Source organism: Pelophylax lessonae (assembly GCF_965119305.1).
Source record: "Pelophylax lessonae genome assembly, chromosome: 5".
Classification (NCBI taxonomy): domain Eukaryota; kingdom Metazoa; phylum Chordata; class Amphibia; order Anura; family Ranidae; genus Pelophylax; species Pelophylax lessonae.
Genome location: NC_138772.1, coordinates 387,213,649 through 387,230,037, shown reverse-complemented (window position 1 = coordinate 387,230,037; position 16,389 = coordinate 387,213,649). Strand labels below are relative to the sequence as shown.

Sequence of the window (16,389 nt, the reverse complement as noted above, 5' to 3'; positions counted from 1 at the left end):
GGGATGTGGGCAACTTCCACACCTCAGCAGTTTTTTTGTAGTTTTTTGCAACCAATAGGGTGTGACTTGTCATGCGATTTGAAACTATCAAATTGTGTGACGAATCCCACCAGTGTGACCGGGGACTCAGGGCCGGTATACACATATGCGATGCGGGAACCCTGCGAATCCACTGCGGGTTAACTTTTCATTGCCATAATTCTCCAAGTGCATGATAATATTATACATAGACATAATATTCTCCAATTGAATGATAATAATATACATAGATATAATATTCCCCAAGTGAATGATAATAATATACATAGACATAATATTCTCCAAGTGAATGATAATAATATACATAGACATAATATTCTCCAATTGAATGATAATAATATACATAGATATAATATTCTCCAAGTGAATGATAATAATATACATAGTTATAATATTCTCCAAGTGAATGATAATAGTATACATAGTTATAATATTCTCCAATTGAATGATAAAAATATAGATAGATATGATATTCTCCAAGTGAATGATAGTATACATAGATATAATATTTTCCAAGTGAATGATAATAGTATACATAGTTATAATATTCTCCAAGTGAATGATAATAATTATAATACTATTATCATTCACTTGAAGAATAGTATTATATCTATGTATACTATCATTCACTTGGAGAATATTATGTCTATGTATATTATTATAATTCACTTGAAGAATATTATGTCTATGTATACTATTATCATTAATAGAATGATAATAGAACTGTCACCACCGATCCCCAGCTCCTGGGACCATGGATGGTGGGGTAGATGGCCAGGCTCAGTTCACCTCTGGTTGCTGGGACCATGGATGGTGGGGGTAGATGGCCAGTATATAATATATAATGATAATAATATTATAACATAGTTATAATATTTTCCAAGTGAATGATAATAATATACATGGATATAATATTCTGCAAGTGAATGATAGTATACATAGATATAATACTATTCTCCAAGTTAATGATAATAGTATACATAGACATAATATTCCCCAAGTGAATGATAGTATACATAGATATAATACTATTCTTCAAGTGAATGATAATAATATACATAGATATAATATTCCCCAAGTGAATGATAATAATATACATAGATATAATATTCCCCAAGTGAATGATAATAATATACATAGATATAATATTCCCCAAGTGAATGATAATAATATACATAGACATAATATTCTCCAATTGAATGATAAAAATATACATAGATATAATATTCTCCAATTGAATGATAATAATATACATAGATATAATATTCTCCAAGTGAATGATAATAATATACATAGATATAATATTCCCCAAGTGAATGATAATAATATACATAGATATAATATTCCCCAATGGAATGATAATAATATACATAGATATAATATTCCCCAATGGAATGATAATAATATACATAGATATAATATTCCCCAATTGAATGATAATAATATACATAGATATAATATTCCCCAAGTGAATGATAATAATATACATAGATATAATATTCCCTAAGTGAATGATAATAATATACATAGACATAATATTCTCCAATTGAATGATAAAAATATACATAGATATAATATTCTCCAAGTGAATGATAATAATATACATAGATATAATATTCCCCAAGTGAATGATAATAATATACATAGATATAATATTCTCCAATTGAATGATAATAATATACATAGATATAATATTCTCCAAGTGAATGATAATAATATACATAGATATAATATTCCCCAAGTGAATGATAATAATATACATAGATATAATATTCTTCAAGTGAATGATAATAATATACATAGATATAATATTCCCCAATGGAATGATAATAATATACATAGATATAATATTCCCCAATTGAATGATAATAATATACATAGATATAATATTCCCCAAGCGAATGATAATAATATACATAGATATAATATTCTCCAGGTGAATGATATAAAAATTAAATTTTCTTATTATGTAAATAAAAAAAATAGTGTCATTAAATCGATGAATAACACTATGATGAGATGACTGTGATACATAGTTGCATACATAAGGCTCCTTTTCCTCCCGGCTTCCGAAGTCACACCAGTGCTCAGCCTGCGCTGTCACTTGTGCCGATCATCAGTAGACGTCTTCGCCACCTAGCGGCTGAGTGGCGGTAAGTCAGGAGTTGCGCACATCTAGAGGGATTCCGGCGCTGCCTCCTCCATCCAGTACCGGGAGGGGCTGTAAGTCAGCGCCAGAGTTCCAAATCCAGCAGGCAGAGAGTGTGAGAGGCGGTGCGCTGGCAGTGGCGGAGAGGAGCTGCAGCAGGACACACTCGTATTACTCTATGCAGGGAGCAGGCTGGGAGCCAGTGACACTCCCCTCCACATAGGACTCCTTCAGCCAAGTGGGACATTGGGACAAGGGACATCCAAACTTCACTCTGACTCCAGCCATGGACAGGGAGTGACAACCACACCCGCCTTACTTTCTACTCTTCTTCCTTGCCATCGCTCTGTTCTCCAACTCTCCCAACTTCTTCTATTTGGAGACCCTTGGAGCTGTCATGGGGAAAATATTTGCAACTTGCCTGCTGACTTTGGCTGGACTTCTGCCTGCTGTGGCTGTTGGACCGTACACTGGTGAGTGAGGATGGTGGGGATGTACTAAGATCGGGATGTACTAAGATTAGGAGTTTGACAGGACAGGCAGATCCAAGAACTGTCACCACCGATCCCCGGCTGCTGGGACCATGGATGGTGGGGTAGATGGCCAGGCTCAGTTCACCTCTGGTTGCTGGGACCATGGATGGTGGGGTAGATGGCCAGGCTCAGTTCACCTCTGGTTGCTGGGACCATGGATGGTGGGGTAGATGGCCAGGCTCAGTTCACCTCTGGTTGCTGGGACCATGGATGGTGGGGTAGATGGCCAGGCTCAGTTCACCTCTGGTTGCTGGGACCATGGATGGTGGGGTAGATGGCCAGGCTCAGTTCACCTCTGGTTGCTGGGACCATGGATGGTGGAGGTAGATGGCCAGGCTCAGTTCACCTCTGGTTCTGGGACCATGGATGATGGGAGTAGATGGCCAGGCTCAGTTCACCTCTGGTTGCTGGGACCATGGATGGTGGGGTAGATGGCCAGGCTCAGTTCACCTCTGGTTGCTGGGACCATGGATGGTGGAGGTAGATGGCCAGGCTCAGGTCACCTCTGGTTCTGGGACCATGGATGGTGGGGGTAGATGGCCAGGCTCAGTTCACCTCTGGTTCTGGGACCATGGATGATGGGAGTAGATGGCCAGGCTCAGTTCACCTGTGGTTGCTGGGACCATGGATGATGGGGGTAGATGGCCAGGCTCAGTTCACCTCCTAGGCTAAAGTGCCCCATCTTATTTATAAATAGGGTGATAGTTATTTTCAGATGAGTCCACTGAGATTTGGAGGTTGCAATCACATGGCTGAAATTAAGATCCTTACCCTGGTGTTATAACTTAGCAAACTGAGCCTTATTGGGCGACAAAGTGTTAACATGCATTCTTTTTTAGCCATGTGACTGTTATTTTTAAATTTCATTGGGCATTACTGAAAATAACTGTCACTTTTTAATTGCATATATATATATATATATATATATATATATATATATATATATATATATATATATATGCATGTATATATAGTTTATTTTTTATATATTTTTTGTAAGTATCCTTTTGCTTATCTCATACATTTATGTTATGTTTATTTATCTTAGATTTATTTTATGTTTTTTTTCTATTCATTTCGGCTATGTTTATTTATATTCCTTTCTGTTATTTATATTCATTTCTGTTATGTTTATTTATATTGTTACGCTTATTTATGTTCTATTTATATATTTTTTCCATATGCTGGTGTGTCAGCTTTGTGAATTGAGCCACTCTGCGTCCTGTGAATAAAACGTGAGGCTGACTTTGGGGAAGTTTCCCAGTGTGGGTTGCAGTTCCTCTTTCGTTGGAAGATTAGGTGAATGTGTGGGATCTCTGGGACAGAAGTAGCCGAGGGCAATCAGTGTATAGTTATGCTACTTCTGTATCCAGAGACATCGTCCCCATCTGTATCGTCCTTCTCCGCTCACCGATGGCCAATCACTGTAAACACGATCATGTCCTCTAATTGTTTCGTGAGCAGAGCAAGTAGTAAACAAAGGCACACATGACACCAGATCAGCGGCCAGTGTGGAGAGCAGCCAGACAGGGGATGGGAAGATCAGCTCCTGTGCCAAGGATGAGTGATCCATGGCTGGGTGGACATGGCTGTCATGCTTTTGCTGTCTTTGGGGACCAGGGTTCTCTTTATCTACAGTGTGAAGACAAATCTGGGCAGATAGGCATGGCTGATAGCTGCTGATCTCCTCTTGGAGGCTGGAGATCCCACCATGTAGACACATCATGTGTGCAGCCATGGAGGGACCTGTCAGGGAAGACTTCCTATCGGAACTTTTCATACAGACCATGCACTCCGTATTGTTTACATATACATCCCAATAATACCACACTGGAGACATATACATCCCAATAATACCACACACTGGGGACATATACATCCCAATAATACCACACACTGGGGACATATACATCCCAATAATACCACACTGGGGACATATACATCCCAATAATACCACACACTGGGGACATATATATCCCAATAATACCACACACTGGGGACATATACATCCCAATAATACCACACACTGGGGACATATACATCCCAATAATACCACACTGGGGACATATATATCCCAGTAATACCACACTGGGGACATTTATTGCATATTTACTTCTGCAATGCATATTTTACCCATATGTGCCTTTTTTTTACTTTTATTGATATTTTTCTATTGCTAATTTCAATTCCCCCAGAACAGATTAAAGAGTAACGGTGATGTGCAGGATGTAATAACCTACAGCAACCAATCCGATTTGAGTTAACAGCAGCCAACCAAAGATGTCCCATTAATAATGCTGCACACAAGAGGTCCTTTTTTTGCATTTGACAGTCCCAGGACTACCAGAGCTCCTGACTTGTGCTGGGGTTCTCCATAAAGAGCCCCATGGTTGGAAATAGGATTTCCTAGTGGATTTACATAGGACCCCAGCACAAGTCAGGAGCTCTGGTAGTCCTGGGACTGTCAAATGCAAAAAAAGGACCTCTTGTGTGCAACATAAATAATGGGACATGGGACAAAGTTGTTTCAGGACTGTCACCCCATATTCTAGACATTCCCTTCCATATGGGAAGGTAGTGCGATGGTATACGTGACCGCATTTTCCATGATTTGCTATAAAGCACAGGACGGCTTAATATTATCTGCTTCCCCAGCTTGTTCTCTCAGTTTCCCTTTTCCTTTTTCATTTCATCCACTTTTCAGTCTTCTTATTCTCCACCCTATTTCCTCTCTTCTCTTATCTTCCCAGCTGCTTTCCTGCTCCCCCTCAATTAAAGTAAACAGGGTAATTTCCTCTTGGACTTGTCATGTCCTGCTCAGACACCAAAGTCCCGGAGAACAATGGCGTTCAGGCCCCACAAGCGAGCGGGAAGAACCAGGTGCACTTGCCTGCTAGCCTGGCTGTGGAATGAGTGCAGCCTAGCAAGGCATGAATACTGCTACTGTCAGCGCCTCTGTAAAGTTCTATCAGCAGAGCCATGCTGCTCATCAGTTCAGCTCTGTCATCGCTCATACTACGAAACTGTATTCCATAGCTGAGCTTTTTAATAAGGATATTTTATTGTTATTCTAAAAACGTGCCATACGCAAAAGGGATAAGCTACTCAGGTTCCAGTGAACAAAAATAAAATTAAAATACAAATAAATAAGTTAAATAAATAAGCTCCTACTAAACCAGGTAATCAGTGTTAATAAATATAGCAATGTGTACAGGCAATAAAAGCAATCAGAAAGCATCTTCTGTTATTCGGACTGCTCTAAACTGATAAGGGAATGATTGCTGCTGTGGGTTACTGTACATCTTTGGTTTTTGTATGTTTGATTTAAGAAGTCTGGACACAATCAGTTACTCTGCCACAATTATTCTAAAGTCATCAGGTACATAGAATGGCAGGTTTTTTTTTGCTGGGCAACCATCATTAGGGTTTTATGCCGGACACCTATCATTAGGGTTTTATGCCAGACACCTATCATTAGGGTTTTATGCCAGACACCCATCATTAGGGTTTTATGCCAGGCACCCATCATTAAGGTTTTATGCTGGACACCCATCATTAAGGTTTTATGCGGGACACCCATCATTAGGGTTTTATGCGGGACACCCATCATTAGGGTTTTATGCCAGGCACCCATCATTAAGGTTTTATGCGGGACACCCATCATTAGGGTTTTATGCGGGACACCCATCATTAGGGTTTTATGCTGGACACCCATCATTAGGGTTTTATGCCAGGCACCCATCATTAGGGTGTTTTGCCGGACACCCATCATTAGGGTTTATGCCGGACACCCATCATTAGGGTTTTAAGCTGGACACCCATCCTTAGGGTTTTATGCCAGACACCCATCATTAGGGTGTTTTGCCGGACACCCTTCATTAGGTTTTTATGCCGGACACCCATCATTAGGCTTTTATGCCGGATACCCTTCATTAGGTTTTTATGCCAGACACCCATCATTAGGGTGTTTTGCCGGACACCCTTCATTAGGTTTTTATGCCGGACACCCTTCATTAGGTTTTTATGCTGGACACCCATCATTAGGGTTTTAAGCTGGACACCCATCATTAGGGTTTTATGTTGGACACCCATCATTAGAGTTTTATGTTGGACACCCATCATTAGAGTTTTATGTTGGACACCCATCTTAAGGGTTTTATGTTGGACACCCATCTTAAGGGTTTTATGTTGGACACCCATCTTAAGGGTTTTATGCCGGACACCCATCTTAAGGGTTTTATGCTGGACACCCATCATTAGGGTTTTATGCCGGACACCCATCATTAGGGTTTTATGCTGGAAACCCATCATTGGGGTTTTATGCTGGACACCCATCATTAGGGTTTTATGCCGGACAACCATCATTAGGGTTTTATGCCAGACACCCATTATTAAAACATGTAATACATTTTTTTATTAAGAGTTAAAAGCAATAAAAGTACTTCCATTTAGGAAAGTGATTTTGACCCATATACATATGGCTGATAGTGGACTGCTAGGTATTTATTTATATATTTATATATATATATATATATATATATATATATATATGTGTGTGTGTATATATATATATTTTGTTTTGCGTAGATGTCCAGACCAAATTTAGCAGCATCAGTTAAATTGGCTGTAATTCTTTAAATAATTTGTCTATTTAACAGCAGATCTGAAAACTATAAACACGCATATTTCCACATTCCTAGTTCTCTACTGCAAGGTTAATTAATGTACTCCTAACATAGGGCATTTTTCAGAAGAGTGGTCATGGAGGAGTTAATCTGAGGATCCCAAGCAATCTTTGAGCTAGCGTTAAGACCCACCAACTTACTAAACATCATAAACTACTTTTAATAGCCTAATACGTAAAAAGTCATTTTAGTGAAATATAAGCCATGGCGGTTTAAAGAGGAATATAATGGGACATTTTCATACAGTTTGTCATACTGCTATATTTCTGCTTTTATTTCTTCTTGTCTAGTAGATGATCACTGAGCTTTATTATCCCAGTAGTAAGGTCATGTTATGAAACAGGCACTCGGAGTGAAGTTGGCTTGATTGCTGGGTACACATCAGACTCTGTTCATGTGTCTGATAGCCTGATATTGAAACCATGCTTCATGCTGTTATTGGGGATTCTGTCAGCAGCCGGTGTTCTAATAACCATCTAGATAGGATTCATAAGATTTCATTATGTTCTACAGGTTGTATTATAAAGGGTGAAGGTTTCCGGTAGAATTTCTCAATGTTGCATTTTTAATACGGTATTTGCCTAGATATCCTTTGTAAATAGTCATTGTCTTTCAGTATTTGAAGAATTTCTATAAGTGCTTTACATTAAACTTATATTAAAGTTTCTTGAGATTGAAGGTTATAGACTGAACGCTTTTTTTCACTTATTAATCAGACAACAAATTGGCAGCATTGGCGTCTTTTTAATAGGTGACACTTGCAGAAAGTTTCATAAAAGCCGAATAAAAGTTCCCCGCTCTGTGATAGGACATTGTGCTCAGAGTAAATGTAATGAATCGATTGCTGTACATCCACGTTCCTCCTTTTATGGTGACAGTTTAGGGTAAAGAATAGACATCTCATTATAAGTGATTAGTAAGGTCCTAATTGAACCAAACCAGCAAGGCTTCAGAAAATAGCCCCGACATTTTACTCCCTAATGTGTTAACATTTTCCGTATCAGAGCAGAAGGAAATTGCTCCCGTTGTGTTTTTCTTTATTCTAAATGTAACATTTTCCTATACTTGTGCTGAATACCTGCCCATTTCCTGCGTTTGAGTAATATCCTGCTATTTAAGTTCAGGCTGCTATTCAATTAGGCAGGTCTGCTTTGCTTACCCAAAGGAAGAATAATCTTATTTTATTCTAAGATCCTTTACTGTAATTCTATGTGTGGTAGGTCCTTTTCAAATAAAAGTAATTACATATACTATTGTGTACAATCCTCATCTCCTCATTTAGAAATCACTGTGATTTATAGCTTTGTATTTTGAATTTCAACTTATTTTAGTCCTAACAAGACTATAGTGATGGCTCCTGTTTTCTAGACTCTTGATCCCCATTTGCGGTATCAGTCTGCCTAGTCCTGTCTGTGAGATCTGAAAGATCCCGAGGGAATGAGAAATAAGAGATGTAACACAGCAGAAGATTGGAACATTAAATAACGTAATAGGATTCTTGCTTACTATATCTAATACATTTCCCAGTAGGCCTGCCTAATTGAAAAACAGATTTAAATTATTTGATTTATGTTTCAGAGATTCTTCACACATCTGTTTATCATATTTATTGTACTTAAGTAGAGTTGATTGGAAAAAAGGGTGCGCTCAAGTGTGTGTGCCTATGAGTCAGTCTATCTATCTATCTATCTATCTATCTATCTATCTATCTATCTATCTATCTATCTATCTATCATCTATCTATCTATCTATCTATCTATCTATCTATCTATCTATCTATCTATCTATCTATCTATCTATCATCTATCTATCTATCTATCTATCTATCTATCTATCTATCTATCTATCTATCTATCTATCTATCTATCTATCTATCTATCTATCTGTTTTCTATATGTTTCTTAGTAAGTCTATATATGTGTGTGCCCCTTTGTCTAAATCTGGCCATGCACTATACAATCAGATTGTGTAATTTCTGTCTCCTTTACATTTACCAAAACCAGGACACATTTAAACTATCTATTCAATTTGTATCAATGCAGGCAGGCCTTTGCACTACATAGTTGATGGTAGAGCTAAACAAGATTGTACAATCAGATTGTATAGTGTATGGCAACTTTTATGTGTGTGTGCATATGAGTTTATCTATCTACTGCCTGTCCGTCTGTCTAAATGTTATATAACTTTCTTTCTGTCCATCCATGTGTCTGTCTGTCTGTCTGTCCATCCATGTGTCTATCTGTCCATCCATGTGTCTGTCTGTCTATCCATATGTTTGTCTGTCTGTCCATGTGTCTGTCTGTCCATCTGTCTGTCTATCCATCCACCTGTCTCTCTGTCCATCCATGTGTCTGTTTGTCTGTCTTTCCATCAACGTGTCTATCTTTTCATCCATGTGTCTGTCTGTCCATCCACGTGTCCATCTGTCTGTCTACCCATGTGTCTGTCTGTCTGTCTATCCATGTGTCTGTCTGTCTGTCTACCCATCTGTCTATCTGTCTGTCTATCCTTGTGTCTGTCTGTCTACCCATGTGTCTGTCTGTCTATCCATGTGTCTGTCTGTCTATCTATGTGTCTGTCTGTCTTTCCATGTGTATGTCTGTCTATCCATGTGTCTGTCTTTCCATCCATGTGCCTGTCTACCCATGTGCCTGTCTGTCTATCCACATGTCTGTCTGTCTGTCTATCCACATGTCTGTCTGTCTGTCTATCCACGTGTCTGTCTGTCTATCCACGTGTCTGTCTGTATATCCATGTGTCTGTCTGTCTACCCAAGTGTCTGTCTGTCTATCCATGTGTCTGTCTTTCCATCTATGTTTCTGTCTGTCTACCCATGTGTCTGTCTGTCTGTCTATCCATGTGCCTGTCTGTCTATCCATGTGTCTGTCTGTCTATCCATATGTCTGTTTGTCTGTCTTTCCATCCATGTGTATGTCTGTCCATCCATGTGTCTGTCTATTCATGTGTCTGTCTGTCCATCCATGTGTCTGTCTGTCTACCCATGTGTCTGTCTGTCTATTCATGTGTCTGTCTGTCTATCCATGTGTCTATCTATCTATCTATCTATCTATCTATCTATCTGTCTGTCTGTCTGTCTGTCTGTCTGTCTGTCTGTCTGTCTGTCTGTCTGTCTGTCTGTCTGTCTATCTATCTATCTATCTATCTATCTATCTATCTATCTATCTATCTATCTATCTATCCATTTATCCATCTATCCATCTATCTCTATCTTCTTTCTGTTTCTCAGTATGTCTGTTTATCTGTCTGCCCATCTATCTGAAGCTACAATGAACTCATCAAGGTACATTTTTGTGAACATGACTTTTTCTGCCATGCGTTAGAACGTTGCAGATCTGAAAGCTGCCTCTCATTGTGCCACAAAATGAGTTTTGAGAAACACCCCAGCCCTTTTTCTGTATCTTCTTGTCTTTATCAACACATCCTTCCCCTGCCCGCAGAGCATTGCTGGGCTTTGTAATAGTCTGTGAGCGTCTGAACTACATTTTGTAAAACTCCCGACTTTCCCTCTTTCATAATAGCCTGTCTGTGAATGCATGGCAGAGATACTGTGTGCCGTGTTCCAATTTTCCATTGCATTGAGAGGGAAGGCTCCATCACATTCTTTACGAGCTGAAGTAAGCCAGATTGTAAAAATTCAAAACGGAAAGAAAACTTTGGATTGCAGTAGCCCAACGTACAGTACTGGTCCTCAAAGCCCGTGTAGTTTAGCGTGACTATGAATAGCAGGGTGAGGGGTTTTATTTATTACTTGTTCAGTATATTGAGCTGTGGGTCTCCAAAAGAAATGATTTTTGTCATGAAATATGTCACAACTTGAGAGGCATTTCCATTATCACAACCTTCCTCAGTTCTTATCTTTTGAAATGTACCCACACTCCAACAGTCAACTCTTTTTGTTTGATCCTTTTGGGTCAGTTCAGCATAAAAATGAAAGCTTTTGTTATATCTGTATAAGTGACAAAATATTCCTGTTCATCCTGCCAGAAATGCATTGCCGGTATTTATAAAGGATTAACAATTTATGCAGATCTTTTTCTTATTCTACATTCATATCAGTCCCTACCCTCAAAGAGCTTACAGGTCCCTATCTCATGCATGGGGACACTATTGGCACTTTTCCACTGCAAGTACCGGCAAGTACCGGCTCGGCTCTACTCGGCCCTGCTTGGCCCGGTTTGCTTTTCCACTGCGGTACCGCATGGTATAGTGTCGGAACAGTTCGGTACGGTACGGTATAGGTTTGCTTTTCCACTAAAGTAGTACTAAAGTTAAGTGGGTGGGATAACAACGGGGTGGGTGTGATTCTCTGACCAATCAGTGGCTAGTAGTGACTGCATGCAAAGGATTGTGGGATATGGTACCAGTTTGGTACCTGTTGGAACCACAATCGAGTAGGTACTGTTTTTTCAGAGCCGTACCGTACCGTACCGTTCGGTTCCATGCAGTGGAAAAGCAAACCTATACCATACCGTACCGAACCGTTCCGACCCTATACCATGCGGTACCGCAGTGGAAAAGCACAAAAGCGTGCCGAACCGGTACAGTTCCATGCAGTGGAAAAGCGCCATTACTAGGACCAATTTAGATAGGAGCCTATTACCCACCAGCATGTGTTTGAATTGTGGGAAGAAACCCATTAAAGCACAGGAGGAACATACAAGCTCCATGCAGATGATGCCCAACTGAACTATAGATTCCAGTGCTGAACAGCAGAAGTACTAAGCCCCCGTACATTCCTGTAATTGTAATCATTGTTATCAGTGCTTACCAGCTCACCTCTCTAAACTACAAAACACCTCTTGCTATGGAGAGATGTTCTGTTATCCAAATCAGGATGACTGTGCTCTATAGATACAATACAGTGACCGTTGTCACCCTCAGACAGGAAGTGTGTTACTGGCAGAATCATCTGGAGAAATTAAAGGGAAAGAGGAAAATGCCACTGTCAGCTTCAGTCCTGTATATTGTATTTTTGTTTTTGGGTTGAGTACTTATACTGGATTATTCTCACTGTTCACTCATTACCTGTTTTCTGGAAAGCAGGAGCTGTGATTTCAGAATTTATCTGCAGTGCCACTTGCTGGTTAATCCGAGATCACATGCTATCCTTTTTTTGTCATGGTGGTTTATTAGATCCTTTATTGCTATTCATATGGATTTTAGTCTGCTAAGCGATACACATTACATTACAGTAGATACATTATATACAGGAGGTATATATACATAGCTCCCAACTGTCCCTAATTTTGAGGGACTGTCCCTGATTTGGAACAAAGTCCCTCTTTCCTCCTCATTTGTCCCTCATTTTGGCCTGATCTATATAGTTATATATGAAATGCACTTTTTATCTTTCAAAAAGTGTTTCCCAGTGCTAAACCTTTCATCCAATTTCTAAATTGCTGAATTTGTAAATGTCAAAAGCCAATATAAAGGAATAATAGTGATAAAAAAGCACTTTTTGGTTTAACTAATCTCTTTTTGCATAATTCTCCTTTAACCTCCCTGGCGGTATGATTATGTCAGGAATTACATACCAAAAAAGGTACAATTCTTTTCATGGAAATTTGGCGTTATGTATTATAGGCCTACAATTCTTAGTAATTACTGACTTAAACCTGACCAAAACAAGACTCTAGTAGACATCCCAGATGTGATAAATTTGAAACACAAACACGTGAATTATAATCGAATCAATAATATTATTTTATTATTTAATATATAATATATATATATATTATATATTATATATATATATATATATATATATATTATATATTATATATTATATATTATATATAATATATAATAAAATTATATTATTGATTAGATTATAATTCATGCATTATATATTATATATAGATATATGTGTGTGTGCATATATATATATATAATATAAAATGTGTTTTGTGTTTTGTGCAACATTTTTTTTTTTTTTTTTTTTAATTTCCCTCCCTAGTTCCGCTCCCATGCAGCATTGCTGCTGCAGGGAACGGAACTAGGAAGTGATCAGAGCGACGGAGACCGACAGAGGAGCGGCGGGACTCTCGGCTGGCGGTCACAGCAATGAGAGATCATCGCTGGATCGCCAGGAGAAGGTAAGAGAACACCGCTGCGCTCTCTGCGCTCTCTGCAATCCACCCCGTGACTCGGGGTTACCGCTCCTGATATGAAAAACCAACCCCGAGTCACGCTCGGGATTACCGCTAAGGAGGTTAAAGGGGGCGTAGTGGGGGGTGTGCCCTATGCCTACATACTTTTGCTAATAGGTGTCCCTCGTTCCCATCTCAAAAAGTTGTGCGGTATGTACATACATTATAGTAGGTTGTACATTCCACTGTTATAAATAAGAGATTATCATGGACTGGTGTCTTTTTTCAACCTCACTCATTATGTAACTATGTAGGGTTGACTAATGGGCTTATTAAAAATTGTTGATACCTCTGAAGTGACTTTATCATCTTGTCCTTTATACAGAGAGTATAGACTTACTTTAAAGCAGGGTGGATTTGATTTAAATCACTAGTAAAAAGGCTTGATTTAAATCAACTTGATTTAAATCATCATTTTTAAAGAGCAACTGTCATCTCTGTCCTGCAGCGGCTCCTCTTTTGACCCGCTGTTGACTCACAGACAGTCTTAATCACTTTAATGGGATGGCTGGTGATGTGGCACTGACACAACAAGGTGAGGGACTTGGCGGCAGCAGGTGAGTGGATGCCCACTAACAGGTGCTGTCATAATAGATCTCAAGTGACAGGTGCTCTTTAAATGTAAGGACTCATTCCTGCTGGTAGTTAGTGTGAAATTGTGTGAATGCATCAATGCATCATTGCAGCGCATGTTATTTCAGCTTGCAGAGCTTGGATTCATTGAATGAGCTTACCAAAAATGTAAATATTGCAGAATATACAGCCTCGTGCTACATAACTAAGCTCCATTTCATGCTGAATAAACTAAATTATTAATGTATCTTAAATAGAAAACTATCTTTAGATAGATTTTCACTTCAAAAAATTTTTATTAACCACTCTACTACCGCTCACGGTAATACTACTGCGGCAGAGTGGCTCGTTCCCGTCCAGTCACGTAGTATTAACGTGACTGGACTCCTCCCCTTCTGGGCGGCGCTTGCGCGCCGCCGGAGGCTCGCTCCCGCTGTTTTCATTCACAGCGGGAGTCGGGCCAGGGGAGGAGCAGCGGCGATCGCCGCTGCTCTTACCCGATCGTCGGGGATCGAGTCTGGAGATCCGCCCGCTGTGTGTAAACACAGCGGGCGGATCTCCATAGTGACAGGGAGTGACAGATCGGACTGTTCAGCATAGCTGGACATCCGATCTGTCCATGAATCACATAGTCACCTCCCCCCCTACACGTCAGTAAGCACCAGGCATACATTAACCCCTCCCTCTCCAATAAAATTAACCCCTTCCCTGCCAGTGTCATTTTTACAGTAACAGTGCATATATATAGCACTGATTACTGCAGTAATGTCACTGGTACCCCCAAAAGTGTCAAAAATGTCAGTCAGGGGTCCGATCTGTCCGCCGCAATGTCGCAGTCCCGCAAAAAAAATCGCAGATCGCCGCCATTACGCGTTAAAAAAAAAACACCAAAAATGACAGAAATCTTTCCCTTTGTTAGTAAACGCAATAACTTTTGCGCAAACCAATCAAAATACGCTTATTGCGATTTTTTTTACCAAACATATGTAGCATAAAACAAATTGGCCAAAAACTTTTAAAAAAATTGGTTTTTACATCTTTTTTGGGGGGAATTTCATATAAAAAAATGTGAAAAATATTGTTATTTTTTCAAAATAAACGCTCTTTTTTTGTTTATAGCGCAAAAAGTAAAAATCGCACAGGTGATCAAATACCACCAAAAGAAAGCTCTGTTTGTGGGAGAAAAAGGACGTAAATTTCGTTTGGGTACGGCGTCGCACGACCGCGCAATTGTCAGTTGAAGTCGCACAGCGCCGAATCGCAAAAAGTGGCCTGGACGGAAGACAGCAAAATCCTCCGGTTGTAAAGTGGTTAAAATAAATGTAATACAAATAAAAAAAAATCTGATTTAAATGGCTACAGCTCGGGCCTAAATTGCCAGAAGGGCGTCCGTGTATGTCCTCCCATGCATTAGCTGTATGTGGCTCGCTCTGTGATCAGTGAGTCCATGACACTAGGCTGTTCATAGATCGGAGTAAGGGGCCAATCCCAGCCCCTTACCAGGTGATCATCTGTCAGCCCATGATGTAAACAGAGCCGGTAATCAGCTAATATTGTCACAACGTGAATAGAGAAAGAAAAGCCGATCACCGCCTTCTGTCAGAGGGACATCAGTCCCGAACACAGAGGGAGCCACTGCTGCCTCATCTGTGCCCACCAGTGCCATCTACCAATGCAAATCAGTGCCCACCAGTGCCATCTACCAGTGCCCATCAGTTCCACTTATCGATGCCCACATGTGCCACCTATCAGTGCCTCATCATTATTGCTGCCTGTCAGTTTCACCTACCAGTGCCCATCAGTGCCACCCATCAGTGCCACCTATCTGTGCCCATCAGTGCTATCTATCAATGCCACCTATCAGTGCCCACGAGTGCAGCCTTATCAGGGCCCATCAGTGGCGCCTTATCAGTGTCCATCAGTGCCCATCAGTGCAGCCTCTTCAGCGCTATGAAAAAACGTTTTTTTTTTCAAAAATTTTGGTCTTTTTATTTCTTTGTTTAGCAAAAAATAAAAACTCCAGTAGTGATTAAATACCACCAAAGGAAAGCTCTATTTGTGTGAAAAAAAAAATAAAAATTTCATTTGGGTACATTGTTGCATGACTGCGCAATTGTCATTCAAAATGTGACAGCGCTGAAAGCTGCAAATTGGTCTGGGCAGGAAGGGGGTTTAAGTGCTCAGTAGGCAAGTGGTTAAAGGTCAATACTAGCTTTCATCACTGTACATATAGCACATTC

The 16,389-nt window shown here is 39.7% G+C and overlaps 1 protein-coding gene across 9 annotated transcripts in view; it reads left to right on the top strand.

The window, feature by feature from the left end:
- Positions 1-2,289: 2,289 nt before the first annotated feature.
- PTPRM (protein tyrosine phosphatase receptor type M) overlaps positions 2,290-16,389 on the top strand; it is a 974,793-nt gene continuing 960,693 nt past the window's right edge. For all 9 annotated transcript variants that reach the window (XM_082259726.1, XM_082259728.1, XM_082259725.1 and 6 more), the window contains exon 1: positions 2,290-2,661. In XM_082259726.1, coding sequence (XP_082115852.1) covers positions 2,586-2,661 — 76 coding nt within the window. In that variant the 5' untranslated portion in view covers positions 2,290-2,585. The remainder of the gene's footprint in view (positions 2,662-16,389) is intronic.